Below are 17,270 nucleotides of genomic sequence, written 5' to 3' on the forward strand. Positions count from 1 at the left end.
CCTTCCCTGACCAGGCTTGGAAGTCAAGGAAGGATCCTCAGAGGAGGGGACATTTAACCAGAGACCTGAAGGAGTATAGGTCACACGGCCAATCGACAGCAGAACCTTGTCACAGGAGGCAGTAACCCGAGAGAGGTGCGGTATGACGACAGAGTAAGGCGAGGGTTTCTAATCTGGGGTCTACTGAGCTTCAGGACACCAGGAACCCTTTGAAATTATGTGCTCAATTTTGCAAGAGTTGCGTTATTTATGTATTGTTTTTGCCTGCCTGGCACGCCCCTTTCTTCTTTTTCTGATAACAGGACACACCTTCCTTTGGAGAGCAGCCCTTCCTGGATTCCACGCAGTTCTGACCGCCTTTAAGCCAGAGAACCCTCGTTGGTTGGGCAGGTGACAGAGGCCTGGCCAATCATGGGACCCTTCTCTCCCTTTAACTGGTGATTGGTCTGAGGAGGGGACACATGACCCGGGGAAAGCCAATCAGGGCCTTTCTCTGGAATTTAGACTGTTAACTAGGAGAGAAGAGCTCTCCTTTTATCTACTGTGGCTAGGCAAAGATGACATAAACCCAGAGCTGTTTGCAGTAGCTCCTGAAGATGAGTCTTTCTAGAAAGCTATCCTAGAGAACAGCCTGCCCGTGGGCACAAACAGGCACGCACCAGGATGGTCAATGAGCCATTACGAGGAGAGAAGGGGAAGAGGGCAGAGAAGCTTGGCAACATCCTTTAGTGCTTGAGGCCTAGTTCCCTCCAGCCCTCCACTTCCCAGCTACACAAGAAAACGTCCTTCTGCTTCAGCTGCGTGAGTTCTCACTAATAAAGAGCACGCCCTCATATGTGCAATTTTCCGGAGGGATGTCCATCACTCAGATTCTTTAAGGGGTTTATGATCTTAGAAGGGTTCAGAGCTTTCCGTGGTAATGGTTTTGGAGTCAAGCAGATCTGGGTTTGCATCTCAGCCTCGTCATTTACTAGATGTGTGACCATCCACAAATTAACTTCGAGGCTGTTTTCTTCATCTCTAAGATGGGGACATACCTATCCCAAAATACTGCACTGTTTATCACCCAGCCTGGCACAGAGGAGCTAAACAGTAACTAGTACTCAAAGCCAGTGCTTTCTCTGCATGACGACTAACAGAAGGAACACAGTGAGAGGAATCGGGGGCATATAACCTGGGAAAAATTACACTCAACAGGCCACAACTGGCCTTCATAATGGTATTAGCGATGCGGTCAGCTACTCCGCCTTCAGTCTCTCAAGGGCCATCATGGAACAGAGTTCAGAGACTGGATCTCTGCGGTCTCAGGGGGACCTCAGGCCAACCCTGGGGGTTATTAGAGCCAGTTAAGGGTGTCAACTGAGGAAGAACTTGTACACTGCCAGAGTTGTTTCCCCCAGAAGCAGTAACCTGTGGGGAGGGCACATCACTTCTTGGTAAACACCTGGGCTGGGTGATGCCACCGCGGCTTCAAAGAGAATTCCTGTTCTAGGAAGGAAGAAAAGGAAAAGGCCTTAAAAGGCCACTGTGATACTGGGCCAGTGATTCTCAGAAAAGGATGGGGACAATAAAATGGAGGAGAGCATTCGTCTCAGGCCGCAGGCTGCCTAATGCCTCGCCGCTCTCAAGAAGTCTATTCTCAGGCTACCTTTTAGACTGCCTGGATCTGCTAGTTTCTCTATACCTGTGTCTCTGACCATCTTTTGGTCTCTTGCCCTACCTTTCCTAGGCTGACAGCTTTTCGAGGTTTTCTCTGCTTCCCTATCTCCCTCCTCTCTAGCTCTCCATCCTCTGGTCTCAGTCTCTTGTCTTTTCCAGGCCATCTTGCTCACCACCCTCACCTCTCTTCCCTTTCCTAGTCTGGTCCCCTCTCTCTTCATTTATCTGATCCTCTCCCACTGATTCCGTTCTTTAGTCTGATTTTCTCTCCAGCTATCTTTCTCCACTTGACTCCAGTACCCTTCAGTTCTCCACCTGACTTTCTCATCTTCTGTTTTCATCTTTTCTGACTCTCCATCTTTGTCTCCCCAGTTCTCACTCTCCATCGCTGTCTCCGCCCCGGTCATGGCGCTCTCTTCATCTCTCTCCACTTCTCCATCGAATATTTTGCCTCCCAATTGTTGCAAGCTTTAATAACAGCGAACACTTCCTCACGTCTCAGGTACCACTCTAAGTCACTCAAATACATTTATACGCACACATCCACTTCTCTCACAACCCTAAGAAGGTGCTATTATCACTATGTCACTGAACCACAGATTAGGTTTTACTACCTAACCAGAGATTAGGTAGTAAGTGGCAGGCGAGGAACTCAAATCTAAGGGTTCAGGCTTTACTCCTCTCTCTCACTGTTCACTGATTCCCCCCTGTCCGGCTGTATCCCTCCATTTTTAAGCCTGACGCCGTCCTTTCGGGTCTAGTGGCTCTCCCTCCATTTCTCCAGCGGCACTGTCTCTTCATCTCTCTCCGTGTCTGCACACTGAGGATCACTCCCCTCGTCCGCCTATCATCTCTCCCGTTCTCCATCCATCTCGCTCCTTCTCGTCTCTGCCTCTCTCTCCAGGTCTCCCTCCCTCAGCTGGCTCCTCCCGTCTCTCGATCCCTCTGGGGGCAGTTCTGGCAGTTTCTCCCTACTGCGCTGTCTCCACCGTTCCGCGTCTGTCCGTCTCTCCCGCCCCTCGGTCTCCTGTTCCTCCATTTACCCTGTCCTCCCCTCCGGTCTATTTCTATTTCTCATCCGCCTCCGTTTCCTCCACCTCCCAGCCCGCGGTGCGATCACATGTCTCTCCTCGCCTCGGCGAGCGCCCCGGGGGCAACCAGAGCCCCTCGCCCTGGCTCTCCTGGTTCTCAGCTTCCCTCCTCCTCAACCTCCCTGCCTCTGGTCCCTCAGTCTCTCGCAGATTCTTTTCGAGCCTCCATTTCTTTCAGCCTCGGGCGTCTCTGTCCCCCAGGTTCTCAGGGACGCTCAGGGCTCAGGCTGCATCTCCGTCCGCTCCTCCCGAACTCGGCCTCCGCCGACACACGTCCTCATCTCGGGATTTCCCTCCGCCCCTCCGCTCGCCCCCCTGCTCCCCTGACCCGCTCCGACTCCCGCCGCCGCCGCCGCCGCCCCGCCCCCTCACCTCACTAGTCGCCACCAATGCCTCGACTTCCGGTACCCAGCGCCCCTCGCGCGCCCGAAGCCGGTCCTGCGCCTGCGCACGCCATCCTCAAGGCCCGGCCCCGCCCCTCCGCAGGCAGAGCAGCCAGTGGGCAGCTGCGGGCGCCCAAGGCCCACTCTGCGCCTGCGCACAGCACGCTCTGGCCCCGCCTCGAGTGGTGCTGCGCCCTCTAAGGGCGGGTAGAGGCGCTGCGATGGATACTTGCAAGCGCCTCCTCCCCCGCCCCGCTCCGGCCCCTGCACAGCCCTCTGCACCCCAGGATCGCCGGGGCGCCGGGAATTTAACCCATCGAGGGAGCTGCTCAGCGCCCAGACGCTATAAAACACTCTCATGGTTTATTAATTATAAGTTATAATTATTAAGGCATAATTCTATTAATGTGTAATTCACCTTATCAATTCATTAACAAATAATCTAACTCGACTCCCCAGCTCCCTGAAGGCGAGGGCCAATTCTTTCTTGGACGCCCTATGTTCTCCAGCGTCCGCACAGGGATTAGGTAGTCGGTAAAGGTTTGTTGAATGAATGACCAAATGAACAAGAAGAGTGAGTCCTCTTTAGTCCTAGACGAACCAGTCATTGGGGGACTGAGCCTCGGTTTCCCTATTTATAACGTGAGGATAATACCTCCTTTTCAAGATGGTTAGGAAAAATAAATTTAAAAGTATCCCGAAGGTATATAAACTGTTTTCTCACTACTGTACATATAGGCGCTCAATAACATTAGAGCTTTTATTTTTATTATAATATCCTTCCCATCATTCTTTTTCCTTAGGACAATATTGCCGTTAAGAAGGTACAGCCTTCAGTTCTGGAGTCGGTTCTAGGCACTGAGGATACAGCAGTGAACAAAACAGATAAAGTCTCTGCTCCCATCAGACACATAAATAAAAATAAATAGAATGTCTCGCAGTACTGCCAGTGCTCTATGGAGAAAAACAAAGTGGGAAAGGGGCAAGGAGTGACGCTATTTCAAGTAGCATGGTCAGAGGAGACAGCTCTCAGAAAGAAGCATTTGAGCAGAGAGCTAAAAAAAAAAAAAAAAAGTGAGGCAGTGAGCCACGGGGATCCCTAGGGGAGAGTATTCTAGATCGAGAAAACAGCAAAGACTGAGATGGGAACAAACTTGGTGGGTTCAAGGAGCAGCCAGCAGGCTTGTGTGGCTGGAGTGAGGGTGGGGGAAATAGAGGGAATGAGCCAATGAGAGGAGGAGGATAGATCATATATAGCCCATGGCGAGGACTTTGGCTTCTAATCTGTGTGAGGTGGGAGCCATTGGAGGAGTCTGAGCAGGGGAGAGACATGAGACGTGTTCTGACTTAGATTTTAACAAAATCCTCTGGCTCCCATGTGGGGAACAGACTGTAGGGACCAAGATGAGAAAAGGGGGCCAGAGAGGAGGCTGCTGCAATAGGTGAGAAGTGGTGGCAGCTGGACCAGGATGATGGCAAGGAAGACAGTGAGCAGAGGTCAGATTCTGGAGATATCTTGAAGGTAGAACTCAGAGGGATTGGCTGATGGGTTGGCCATGGAATGCAAGAGAAAGAGAGGCGTCAAGGATGACCCTGAATTTTTGGCCTGAATGCCTGAAAATATGGAGTTGCCATCAACTGATATCAAGAAGATATGGAAGAAAGGCTGAGAGAGAAAATCCAGAGTTCCATTTTGAGCATAAGTTTGAGTTACATATTGGACATCGAGTTGGGATGTCAAGTGGGAAGTTGGATGTAATTATCAAATCTTTGGGAAACAATTTGGACATACAGAGACCAAGTCATATGTCATTATCAAAAGGAGAAGGGGAAGAAATTGCATAAAAACTCTACTTAAAATTTGCAAAAGAGAACTACAATTTTTTTAAAGGAAAAAGGAGGAAGTAAACAATAAATATGCAATTAAGAAGAAAGTCACAACCTACCAACACTAGAACTGAGAGGCAAACTTGAAACTAGTTCTTGGAAAAACCATTCAGACCGAGTTCCTTGGAAACTTAAGGAAATCAATACATTCGTGGTGAAAATGAATAGAACAAACAAATTTAGGAACAAAAAAGGGGAAGTTACAACAAACAAAAAGCAAGATTATCTTTAATGATCAAGGGACTTCTATGTAAAATTGCACAGAAATACATTTGAAAGCTTTTGTGAAATTGATTCTTCTTAACAAGAAGTAAGGCTAATGCAATAAGAAATGAAAACAAATTTTGAAAAACACAAAAGACTTTTATAAAATGTAGCAGAGAAGAACTCTCCTAAATGGCACCCGGCCCCAATGGATTAACAGTAAGATTTCTCCCAATTTTTCATGAAGCTAAATAAATTGTCCCAGGACGTAATTCATTCTACGAAGCAGTCTTGGTCTTAGTAATTCATACATGAGAATTCTGAATAACATACGTATTGTTGAGGACCTACTATGTGTCCCTGTATCAGATAAAGAAAAAAGAGATCCCCACTGTCAGGGAGCTCACAGTGTAGTTGGAAGCAAACAGGGCATAGACAAAGATAGTTTGGCTCTCTCTAAGGCCTGGGATGGGTCTATGAGAGACAGAAATTAAAGTGGCCCAGTTGTTACCCTTGGGGAATTTACAGTGTAGCTGAGAACTTGCATTCTGGAAACTTGGAGAAGAGAAGAACACTGCTTCCTCCCTGAGAGGGGAATGAATCAGGGAGGGCTCCCTGGAGGAAGTGTCTTTTGAGCAAGGCATTGAAGGAAAATCTTGATGATTCAGAGCATGGGCACTGGAGTCAAGTAAATGTGGGGTGGAATCTCAACTCTATCATTTCCTTGCTGTGTGATCTTGGGCAAATGACCTCCCCTCTCTGGGCCTTGGCTTATAAAATGAAGCATCTCCCTGGGTTGTTGTAAGAATTACCTTAAAGGGGAAACTATGTGTAAAGTGCTGTCCTGGAGTAATGACTCTTCACACAGGTGCCACTACTGTGTAATTTAAAAGATCTGAGCAGGTGAGATTCTACAGTAGCCCTGTCTAGTAGAACTTTCTGCAGTGATGGGAATATTCTGTATCTGCATGCCGCATATGGTAGCCACCAGCCACATGTGGCTATTGAACACTTGAACTGCGGCTAGTGTGACTGAGGAACTCAATTTTTTTTTTCTGAGGAAGATTCGCACCGAGACAACATCTGTGCCAATTTTCCTCTATTTTGCATGTGGGTCGCCGCCACAGCATGGCCACCAACGAGTGGTGTAGGTCCACACCCGGGAACCGAACCCGAGCCACCAAAGCAGAGCACGCCAAATTTAACCACTAGGTCACCGGGCCAGCCCCAGGAACTAAATTTTTAATTTGAATTAACTTGAATAGCCACAGACAACTAGCGGTTACCAGACTGGGCAGCATAGATCGGAAGGGCATTCCGGGCAGTGGCACTAGTTTAAGAAAAGTTCCAGGGCCGGCTCCGTGGCTTAGCGGTTAAGTGTGCGCGCTCTGATGCTGGCGGCCCGGGTTCGGATCCCGGGAGCACCCCGAGGCACCACTTCTCCGTCCAACGTGAGGCCGAGTCCCACGTACAGCAACTAGAAGGATGTGAACCTATGACATACAACTATCTACTGGGGCTTTGGGGGGAAAAAACTGAATCAATAAAATCTTTAAAAAAAAAAAAAAAAAAAAAGAAAAGTTCCAGAGGCGTGAAAATAATACAGTCCAGAGGATCTGTGTTAGTTTCCTGTGGCTGCTGTAACAAGTTACCACAAACTTAGTGACTTAACATGAATTTATTCTATTAAAGTTTTGGAGGTCAGAAGTCTAAAATCAAGGTGTCAGCAAGTCTGCGTTCTTTCTGGGGGCTTCGGAGAGAATCCGTTTCCTTGCCTTTTTCAGCTTCTGGAGGCTGCCTGCATCCCTTGGCTTGTGGCCTCTTCCTCACATCACTCTGACATCTGCTTCCGTTGTCATATCTCCTGCTACTGACTCTGAGCCTCCTGCCTCCCTCTTATAAGGACCCTTGTGATTATATTTGGCCCACAGGGATGACCTAGGAGACGCTCCCCACCTCACGATCCTTAACTTCATCACATCTGCAAAGTCCTGGTTTTACCATGTAGGGTCACATACTCACAGGTTCAGGGGATTAGGATGTGGACCTCACTAGGGGCCATTATTCTGTCTGCTACACGATCTGAGCAGATGGAATATAAGTGTGTCCAGTGGTGGAGAGAAGCCTTGAATACTAGGTTAAGGAGCTTGGACGTGGCCTTTTCTTCAAAGTAGATCCATCATCTGTCACTCTCTCACCATCTTTCTGCTAGTACCCTGATCCAAGTCACTGTCACTTGCTTGGACTATTGCCGTTGCCTCCTCACTTCCCTCTCCCCTCCCCTAGAGTCTAGTTCCCACCAGCAATCAGAAGGGTCCTACTAAAATCTAAGCCAAATCAAGAAAAATAAAATACAGAATGCTCAGTTAAATTTGAATCTCAGATAATTTTTTTTTTTTTGCTGAGGAAGATTAGCCCTGAGCTAACATCTGCTGCCAATCTTCCTCTACTTTATATGTGGGTCGCCACCACAGCATGGCTGACGAGTGCTGTAGGTCCGTGCCTGGGATCCGAACCCACAAACCCAGGCCACCAAAGTGGAGTGCACTGAATTTAACCACTATGCCACGGGGCCGGCCCCAACAAACAATTTTTTAGTTTAAGTATGTCTCAAATATTGCATGGGACATACTCATGCTAAAGCAATTTTGTTGTTGTTTATCCAAAACTCAAGTTTAATTGGGTGTTGGTATTTTATCTGGTAACGGTAGCTCAGAACCTCTCATGGATCCCTGGACACTTGCTATGGCCCAGAAGGTTTTCAAAGTCCAGCCCCGACTACCTCTCTCCCTTCATCTCACACCGCTCTCCCTCCTGCTCACTCTGCTCCATCCACACTGGCCTCTTCACTGTTCCTGAAATATGCCAAGCACATTCTGCCCCAGGGCCTTTGCACTTGCTGTTCTCTCTGCTTGGAATGCTTTCTCTCAGATTTAAGCATGACTCGTCCCTCCCTTCTTCAGGTCTTGGTTCAAATATCATTTTACCCAAGGGGCCTTGGCTGGCTACCTATATCCCTGCCCCACCCAGCCCTCTTTGTCACCTTTCGGTTTCTTAGCATTTATCACCACCTGACATGTTCCACATTCCTTTATTTCTTTGCTTATTCTCTGTCTTCCTCCACTAGAATGTCAGCTCCTTGAGGGTAGGGATTTGTGTCTGTTTAGGTCACTGCTACATCCCCAGGGCCTATAATAGGGTCTTTCACACAGCAGGTGCATAATGAATGTTTTGAATGAATAAAGGAATACACGACAATATCATTGAGCCCCTGGATCCAGCTATGCCTGAAGCCAGTTTTGTGAAATGAGAGAGGAGGCTACAAACCAGCTTCCCTCTGGCCTATACCTCCAGCTCCGAGACCAGGTCATGGCTGGTGGATTTCTTGCTGACTACACTTTCCTCCTTGCTCTGTGACTCCTTCAGGGCCCAGTGACACGCGGCTGGCAGTGACCGGCGGAGTTGAGCCCGCCCGAAATACAGGAAAAGCATGGGATTGAGGCAGCTGTGAGCAAGAGCAAGGCCCACGACCAGGGGTTCAGCCCTCAGGGCCCGGGCGAGGAGCACTGAGTGCGGGGCAGCCACGGTGAGTACCAGCCCCAGCATGTGGTAGGGGGCCCAGCAGATGAAAAACCCCACCACGACGGCCATGCCCAGCGGCCAGCGGCGTTGGGCCACGCGGCACAGGAGGGCGCCGTGGCAGCTGGCCACGATCACCAGTGGCCCCAGGAAGCCGAAAGTAAACCGGATGGCGGTCACTGTGTTCTCAGCAGTGGCCGAGCCACCATAGTCCACCACACACTCCAGCCGGCGTGGGAAGTGCTCCTGGTGCAGCCGGCGGTAGAAGGCCGAGGGCACTGTCAGCAGCAATGCCAGCACCCAGGCCACCCCGCAGGCTGCGTGCACCCTGCGTGTCCCCCGAGCCGCAGCCCACCAGATGGGCCCGAGGGCCAGCAGGTAGAGGTCAGCGCTGAGAGCGGCCAGCAGCAGGACGCTGGCGTACATGGACAAGAGGACGACGGAGGGCAGGGCCTGGCAGCCCGCCGCCCCGTACGGCCAGTGGCCCCCGCGGGCGATGGGCACCGCCAGCACGGGCAGAGACAGACAGCAGAGCAGGTCGGCCACGGCCAGGTGGAGGAACCAGGTGACACCGGCCCTCTGGCGGGCCTCTTTCCCGGTCACCCAGGCCAGCATGGCATTGCCCGGCACCCCCACCAGGAAGACCGCAGCATAGAGCAGGAGCGGGGCCGTGCCCAGGGGGTCGACCAAGACGCAGGAGTCGTCAGCGCAGTCCACGGGGACATCCGGAATCTCGCCGTAATGCTCATAGTCGTGGGCGAGAGAAGCGTTCTCCATCCAGGCCCCAGACACCTGGACAGAGAGAAAGGCCGGGATGCCCCACGATGAATCCGAATCCTAGAGTGTAGGAACCCCAGCCCATTAGCATCCTGGAAACTAGACCATGACCACGTTAGAACTCCAGTACCTTAAGATATTGGAAACTAGAACAATCAAATTAAACTAGCTAATTCCAAAATGTTACAAGTAGCTCATTAGCATCTTGGAATTCTACAATATTGCACCATTGGAATTCTAGATGCCAAAGGGTTAGAACACTGGCTCATGAGCATCCTGGAATTCTAGAACATTACAATGTTAGAACACTAGCGTGCTAAAAAGTCTTGGAATTCCAAAATGTTAAGCTATCAGAACCCTAGCCAATTATGCGGAATTCTAGAGAGGCACTGTGGAATTTCAACGTTGATGGAAATGTTCTATATCTTTACCGTCCAATATGGCAGCTGCCAGCCACTGAGCCTTTGAAATGGGGCCAGTGCAACCAAGAAAGTAAATTTTCAATTTTAGTTAATTGCAATTAATTTAAATAGCTACACATGGCTAGTGGCTACCTTATTGGACAGGGAAGTTCTAGAGCATTCAAATGTTAGAACACTAGCCCTGGAATTTTAGAATTTAAAATATTGGAATCTGAATATCCACCAAGAGGGGAAAAAGTTAATATATATTCACAGCAAAACTATTTGTCTTGGTCCTCCTCATCTCTGTTTTCAAATCTTGGTGCAATGAAAATGTATCTCTGGAACAATTTTGTCGTCTTTTTTTTGAAATATAAACTAGATCGTAGTAAAACATGCAGATGGCAAAGTGCACATCACACAGGTACCTTTGCTGGGTTTCATAACCTGAACAATCCGTGTAACCAGCAACCAGATCGAGAAACAGAAATTTCTGGAATCCTACTAGAGCAATTTTCAAAAGTAACAATAGTGTTAGGAAAAGAGGAAAAATAAAATGTTGAGTTCTCTACGGTTCATTCATTCATTCGACACAGCTCCTGAGGACCGTCTCTGTTCCAGGTGGGGGACGCACAGCGGGGGCAAGGCCCATAAAACCCACTTTCCCTGGGAGCTGCCGCTCCAGTGGGAGGAGTCAGACAGTAAAGGAATAAATACAAAATATGCAGTATTTTAGAAGGGGATCAATGCTATGGCCAAAGAAAAAAAAATGTTGGAATTTTAAATGAGTCGTCAAGAAGGGCCTCAATGAGAAGGTGACATTTTGAGCAAAATGACAAAGGAGATGAGGGAGGAAGCTATGTGAGGATTTGAGGGAGGAGAGTTCCAGGCAGAGGGAACAGCCAGTGCAAAGGCTCTGAGGTGGGAACATGATGGTCATGTTCAAGGAACAGGGAGGACACCGGCTGGAGTGGAGCAGACAAGGAGGATTGGGGGAGGTAAGAACAGAGATATCAGGGGCTTCATGGGGCATTGTAAGGACTTCGTTGTTTTTTTTTTTTAATAATTTTATTTATTTATTTTTCCCCCCAAAGCCCCAGAGAATAGTTGTATGTCATAGCTGCACGTCCTTCTAGTTGCTGTATGTGGGACGTGGCCTCAGCATGGCCGGAGAAGCAGTGCCTCGGTGCGCGCCCGGGATCCGAACCCGGGCCGCCAGCAGCGGAGCACGCGCACTTAACCACTAAGCCATGGGGCCGGCCCAGGACTTCGTTTTTTATTCCATGTGAGATGGGAGGTATGGGAGGGTGCTGATCAGAGAAGCAGCATAATTTATCATAGCAATAATAATAACAACTATTATTATTATTAATAATAATATTATTATTATAAGCCACTCTCTACTGAGCTCTTGTATTCTGTGCCGGGCATTGCTCCAAGCACCTCTCAACGTTGTATCATTTAATCCTTATAACAACCCTCTGATTTTAACACTATTATGATACCCATTTTGCAGATGAGGAAACCGAGGCACAGAGAAGTTAAGTAACTTACCCAAGATCACTCAGCTAAGCAGGTAACAGAGCTGAGTTTCCAACTGTGTTAGTCCCACTCCAGAACTCCGAGCCCTAGAATATCATCTTCCAAAAATCTTAGATTCGGGAGAGTCGGAAGGCGGTATAGCCAGTGGTCCTGAGGAGCCCCGGGCTGTGTGACTCCGGCTGAGCAGTTGCAGCTGCCTCTCTCGGTTTCCTCGGCTGAGAAATGAGAATCACCAAGGTGAACCTACCTCACCGGTTTGGGGAGGCCCAGAGGAGAGAATACGTGTAATGCATGTGGCGCAGTACAAGAGCTTGGATAGACAGCAGACCATCCAGCGTGGTGTCAGAGAGACCTGGCCCTGTGGCTCTCTGCTCATCCTTCTAGGCTGGCTGGCATGGGGCTGCAGCCGAGATTGATGCAACAGGAAAGGCAGAAGGGAAGCCCCGGCCCTTCCTTCCACCCCCTTCACCCAGACAGGCAGCCACGAAGAGGCCAAGCCACTGTGTGCGTGTGTTTCGAGTCTGGCCCTCTGCTTTCACAGTACTTCCATCAGTAGAGTAAAACGTGTGCAGGCTTTAAAACCTCAACCCCCCACCAGCTGTGTGGCTTTTGGCGAGTCACTTAACCTCTCTGTGACTCAGTTTCCCCATCTGTAAAATGAGAATAATATACCTACCTTAGAGAGTTTTATGAGAATTCAACAGGTTAATAGGCGTGAAGAGCTAAGCCCAGCGGCTAGTCCACAGCGAGTGTTAGACACGTGATAGCTGCTGACACATTTTCCAGGCACACCCTCCCTCCCCACCCCACCTGGTTAACATCCAGGAAATTTTCTGCGTGTAAGCAACTCAACCAGTCTATGGTATTTCCCTTTGAATATATGAACAGAATGGGAGGATTCAACACCCACTGTGTCATCTGTTAATCTTTTCCACTGAATGTGTCTGCCGTCTGTTTCCCTGTCTGCACCCACATCAACTCCTTTCTTCACAATGGCTTCAAAATCAGCCCCCTGGCGGGCATCTCATGCTTATTAACCAGCCTCGGACTAAGGGACATCTAATGATAATCATGAGTAGCGTTATTATTTTTATATTATTTTGTACAATAAATAAATTACATTTATATATTTGTATCTATATATAAAACATAATTACTATCATTATTATTTTATAATAATTTGAATGATAGATGACATTTATTGAGCATCTGTTATGCACCAGGTGTAACCCTTTCAACAACCCTATCAGACAGATATTATTATTAACCCTGTTTTCCCAGAATAGCAGGATTATTATTACCCCCATTTTCCAGAGCGACAGCTGTTCCCTGCTTTGGGCCTCCCTGTGTCCCCAGCATCTAGAACACTATTGTTACTTTTAAGACTATTGTTACTTTTAACACTATTGTTACTGTGCGCGCTCTTGGCGTGTGTATGTTTGTAAATCAGCCAGTTCTTGCTGGGCCTTTTGCTCCTGGAGGCCATGGGGCAGAATCTACTGAACACATGAAACCTCGCCCCCCTCCCAGAGAAGCACACATATGCTCGCCAGAAGACAGGTTCTAGAATGTTCTCAGCCCCCCAAGATGGAAACCATCCAAATATTCACCCACAGGAGAATGAATAAACATATCATGGTGTATTCACACAGTGGAATATTCTACAACAATGGTAATGAAGAAACCACACACGAGAACGTGGATGGATTTCATTGATACGATGTTGAGGGGAGAGAGCCAGACGCACAGGAGAATTTAAGGAATGATCCCATTCACATAAAGGTCAAAAATGGGCACAAGAACTATGGGGGGTGGTGACTGGCAGGGGGACCAGAGCAGGTCTGGAACTCGGCTCGTGCTGTCTCTTGACCTGGGTGCTGGGTACCTGGGTGTGTTCGTCTCCTGTAAATAACGGAGCCACCCAGATCTGACATGCCTGCTTTCTGTCTGTATGTTACACAGGAAAAGAAAGCTAAAGAACCCTGCTTAAGAAGTGGAATTGCTCAGTCAAAGAGCTTGTGCATCGGGCAGGTTACCGTTTGGTGGATTCTTCCCGAAGCTGTAGGAGTTCCTCCAGGATTGAGGATGGCTGGTTCCTATACAGCAGAGTGTGACAATATATTGGCATCCTTTGACAAAAGCTTTTCTGTTGGGCTGCCCAAGGCAATCCCAAGAGTCTGGGATTCCGATGTGGATTCCAATGAAATGGTGATAAGATTCCACTTCCCAAATTCTGGTCCTGATTCCAAGATTCTGAGAATAATGAGTCTAAAAGCCAAGATTGTGAAACCCTCCACCCTCTTTCCCTCCATCCTTACCGTCTCTTGCAAGAGGGTCTCCAGTTTGGTTGAATGCCACTTGGGAGCGCGATCCGGGCCCACAGTAGAGATCCGGGTGGTCTGGGGTCTGTCCTCCGCGTCTGGCAGCTAGTGGATTCCTAGAAGTTCGTCCCGTTTGCCAGGGCTCCTATGGGACACCGCTGGGCACTGCCACTTCACGGGCCCCAGCAAATCTTCATAACCAGGGAGAAACAGGAGTGGCCCTGTCCTACTCCTAGGGTGTGTTTGTCCTGTATTCTTCCCATGACTCACATATCCCAAAATTACGGGCAGCAGATGAGGCTGGAGAGGGCTCCCGTGGGTGGAGAGCTGACAGTGTCCCCCACCCCAGTGTGAGTGTGGCTTGACCTTCCTGGCCTGGGGCAGTTGGCCTGGACTCGGTCTTCCCACAGGGCCCTCTGAGGTCTTCCTCACCAAGCACCCACTGCCCGCTACCCCCCTCCCAGCCTCCAATGGCGTGTCCAGCCCTTCCCTTCAGATAAACATTCCTCTCGCCTCCCACAGTCTGAGGGAGACAGCTCAGGGTCACAACTTCCACAAAAAGTCCAAGGCTGCCAAGAGCAGGGCCTGAGGCCTCAGAGGCAGACACAACACAAACAAATCCTATGCCCTCTGTGGGGCTCAGTTTTCCATCTTTAAAATGAGAAGCTGTTGACCAATGCAGTTCTGAACCTGCCTCCCGGCATAGCACGGGGGCTGACAACACAGACTCAAGAGCCAGAACAATAAGATTTATACTCCAGGTCCACGGCCGTCGGGTTTCCAGGCCTCAGCCCCTCTGAACCTCAACTTCCTCATCTGTGAAGTGGGCATTTTGCCACGAGCATTAAACGGATGAAGAGATTTAAAACACACACAACAGTGCCAGGCACATGGGATACGCTATGGACATGATTGTTACATTAACGACAACAAAAAGAATATAGTATAAATTCTTAAAATTTACATTAAGAATGCAGGTTGAGCAAGAGTGAGTGGCTCTCCACCTTCCAAGCCTTATTCAGCAGTTCTTGTGTTTGCACTTCTCTCTGTGTGTGGTCTAGAGGTTCAGGGAATCTATTTATATATTCCTTTTGTTGTTGTTTAGAGAAGAAAATCGTGTTGTTAAAGGAAGTTGTTTCTGAGTCAAGAGACTGGGACCATGTGACCCAGGGCATCTCCCAGCCCCTCTCTGGGTGACCCTGTCTTGGCTGAGCCAGGCCCCAGATCCCTGTGGAAATAAACATCCCCCCCACCATGGGGCCCGCCCGGTGGCGCAAGGGGTTAAGTGCACGCGCTTCGCTGTGGCGGCCCAGGGTTCGCCGGTTCGGATCCCGGGCGTGCACCGAGGCACCGCTTGTCAGGCCATGCTGTGGCGGCGTCCCATATAAAGTGGAGGAAGATGGGCACGGATGTTAGCCCAGAGCCAGTCTTCCTCAGCAAAAAGAGGAGGATTGGCAGATGTTAGCTCAGGGCTGATCTTCCTCACAAAAAAAAAAAGAAAGAAAGAAAGAAACATCCCCTCTGCCTGCTTCCATCAGATTCTGGGAGGGCTCCTCGTCTCCCACATCCTGCCCACCCCAGGCCCCTGTGGTAACCCACCCTGGTCAGAAAAAGAGACTGAGACGGAAGACACCGAGCATGGAAGCTGTCTTTTATCAGCTCAAACTTTGTCTGATCTGATGAGTTTACGAGGATGTGTTTCTCAGATCGCTTGATCTTAATAAACTCTGCCGCTGTGTCTCTGCATGGACGTTTCTCAGATTCTGGGAGGCTAAGGTTTTCTGGTGTCCCTGGAGGCGGGGGCTCTTACCTGGAAGTCTGGGGGATGCTGTGGGCCTAGAACAGAGTCCCCACAGGCCTCAGAAGGCTGCTCTGGGGGGGGTGGGATTACTTTTACAGCTATCCTGCAAGATGCTGAGCGCCGGGCCCCTCCACACCAGGAGAAACCAAAAATGAGAACACTCTAGAAGGTTATTAAGTTGACCCATATGAAATTGCCATTTTTATGGGTCAAAATAGGTTGAATTTTGGCAAATCTATAGTGACAGAAAGCAGATTAGTGGTTGCCAGGGGCTGGGGGTGAGGGGATGGGAAGTAATTGCTTAACAGGTACAGAGTTTTCTTTGGCGGTGATGAAAATGCTCTGGGACTTAGTAGTGGTGACGGTTGCACAACATTGTGACTGTGCTTAATGCCACTATTGGTGAATCTTGTTATGCGTATTTCACAATTTTTTTAAAGGAACAAATAAATAAACCGTTACCCCCACACACACCCCAAAGTAGGATGAAGTTCGGCAATTTCATAGATTTCTACCTAATGGAATTCTAGAAGAGTAAGAGAGTGAATGGCTAAGATGGAGAAACCAGTCTCTCTTGAATGATATATTTTATGATGTGATATTTGGTGCATGGAAAAGAATATATGTAACATATTTGTTAACTTATAAAGCCCAACAATTAAATAAACATCTGTAAAGCCAATACCCATCTTAAATCTGTGAATTTCTTGGTCAAACTTTTTGGTAAAGGAACAGAGAGCAAATATTTTAGTTTTTGCTGGTTAAAACGTCACTCACGGTCTCTGTAACATCTGCTCAATCTCCCTGGTAGAATGACTGGCCACAGACTGAATGGGCATGGCTGTGTTCCACTAAAACGTTATGAAGAATTACAAGCAGTGGGCCGGATTTGGCCCACAGGCTGGAGTTTGCGGACTCCTGGATCTAGGTCAAAGATTCAAGACTATAGTGTTGGAATCACAGACTCTTAGAACATTGGAATCAGGAGGCTATCTGACCCGAGGGACCCTACAATGCTAGTCATAGACTATTTGAATCACAGGATTCTAGAACGTCACACCAGAACCTCAGAGTGTTAGAAGTATAGAGTTCCAGCTGTCAGATGTTAGCATTTTATAGATGGTCTGAATGTCAGTCAAGGAATTCTAGCTCTGACCTGTCCAATATGGTAGCCACTGGCCACATGAGGCAACTGAGCATTTGAAAAGTGGTGGAGGGGCGGCCCCGTGGCTTAGCAGTTAAGTGCGTGCGCTCCGCTACTGGCGGCCCGGGTTCAGATCCTGGGCGCGCACCCACCCACCGCTTCTCCGGCCACGCTGAGGCCGCATCCCACATACAGCAACTAGAAGGATGTGCAACTATGACATACAACTATCTACTGGGGCTTTGGGGGAAAAAAAAGGAGGAGGATTGGCAATAGGTATTAGCTCAGAGCCGGTCTTCCTCAGCAAAAAGAGGAGGATTAGCATGGATGTTAGCTCAGGGCTGATCTTCCTCACAAAAAATAAATAAATAAATAAAACCATTAAAAATGTAAAAAAAAAAAAAAAAGAAAAGTGGTGGATCTGAGAAGAGAGGTGCTGTGTATGTAAAATACACACCAGATTTTGAAGACTTGGCATTAC

At 48.7% G+C, this 17,270-nt stretch overlaps 2 protein-coding genes across 7 annotated transcripts in view; both read right to left on the minus strand.

Moving 5' to 3' along the window:
• Nucleotides 1-3,172, minus strand: part of DHX34 (DExH-box helicase 34) — a 29,831-nt gene extending 26,659 nt beyond the window's left edge. Inside the window, exon 1 of one of the 4 annotated variants that reach the window (XM_004440194.3) lies at nt 3,123-3,172. The gene's annotated coding sequence lies outside the window, so the exon portion shown is untranslated. Of the gene's footprint in view, nt 1-65; nt 3,037-3,122 lie in introns of those variants that run through there. The other 3 variants (XM_087421458.1, XM_087421457.1, XM_087421456.1) reach the window with 3 other exon arrangements.
• A 2,060-nt stretch (nt 3,173-5,232) lies between these two features.
• C5AR2 (complement C5a receptor 2) lies at nt 5,233-14,439 on the minus strand. 3 transcript variants are annotated; one of them, XM_004440193.3, is made up of 3 exons: nt 13,842-14,437; nt 11,536-11,738; nt 5,233-9,595 (listed from the first exon to the last, which is right to left on the minus strand). In XM_004440193.3, exon 3 carries the CDS (start codon nt 9,578-9,580, stop codon nt 8,567-8,569), a length of 1,014 nt encoding a protein of 337 aa, XP_004440250.1. In that variant the 5' UTR covers nt 9,581-9,595; nt 11,536-11,738; nt 13,842-14,437; the 3' UTR covers nt 5,233-8,566. The 3 variants fall into 3 exon arrangements, with proteins under 3 accessions (XP_004440250.1, XP_087277585.1, XP_014650783.1); XM_087421459.1 differs by lacking the exon at nt 13,842-14,437 and adding an exon at nt 13,560-13,617; XM_014795297.2 differs by lacking the exon at nt 11,536-11,738 and having other exon boundaries at nt 13,842-14,439.
• Nucleotides 14,440-17,270: the final 2,831 nt, after the last annotated feature.

The sequence above is a fragment of the Ceratotherium simum genome, chromosome 33, assembly GCF_057802395.1.
Source record: "Ceratotherium simum simum isolate JZ-2026a chromosome 33, ASM5780239v1, whole genome shotgun sequence".
NCBI classification, from domain to species: Eukaryota; Metazoa; Chordata; class Mammalia; order Perissodactyla; family Rhinocerotidae; genus Ceratotherium; species Ceratotherium simum.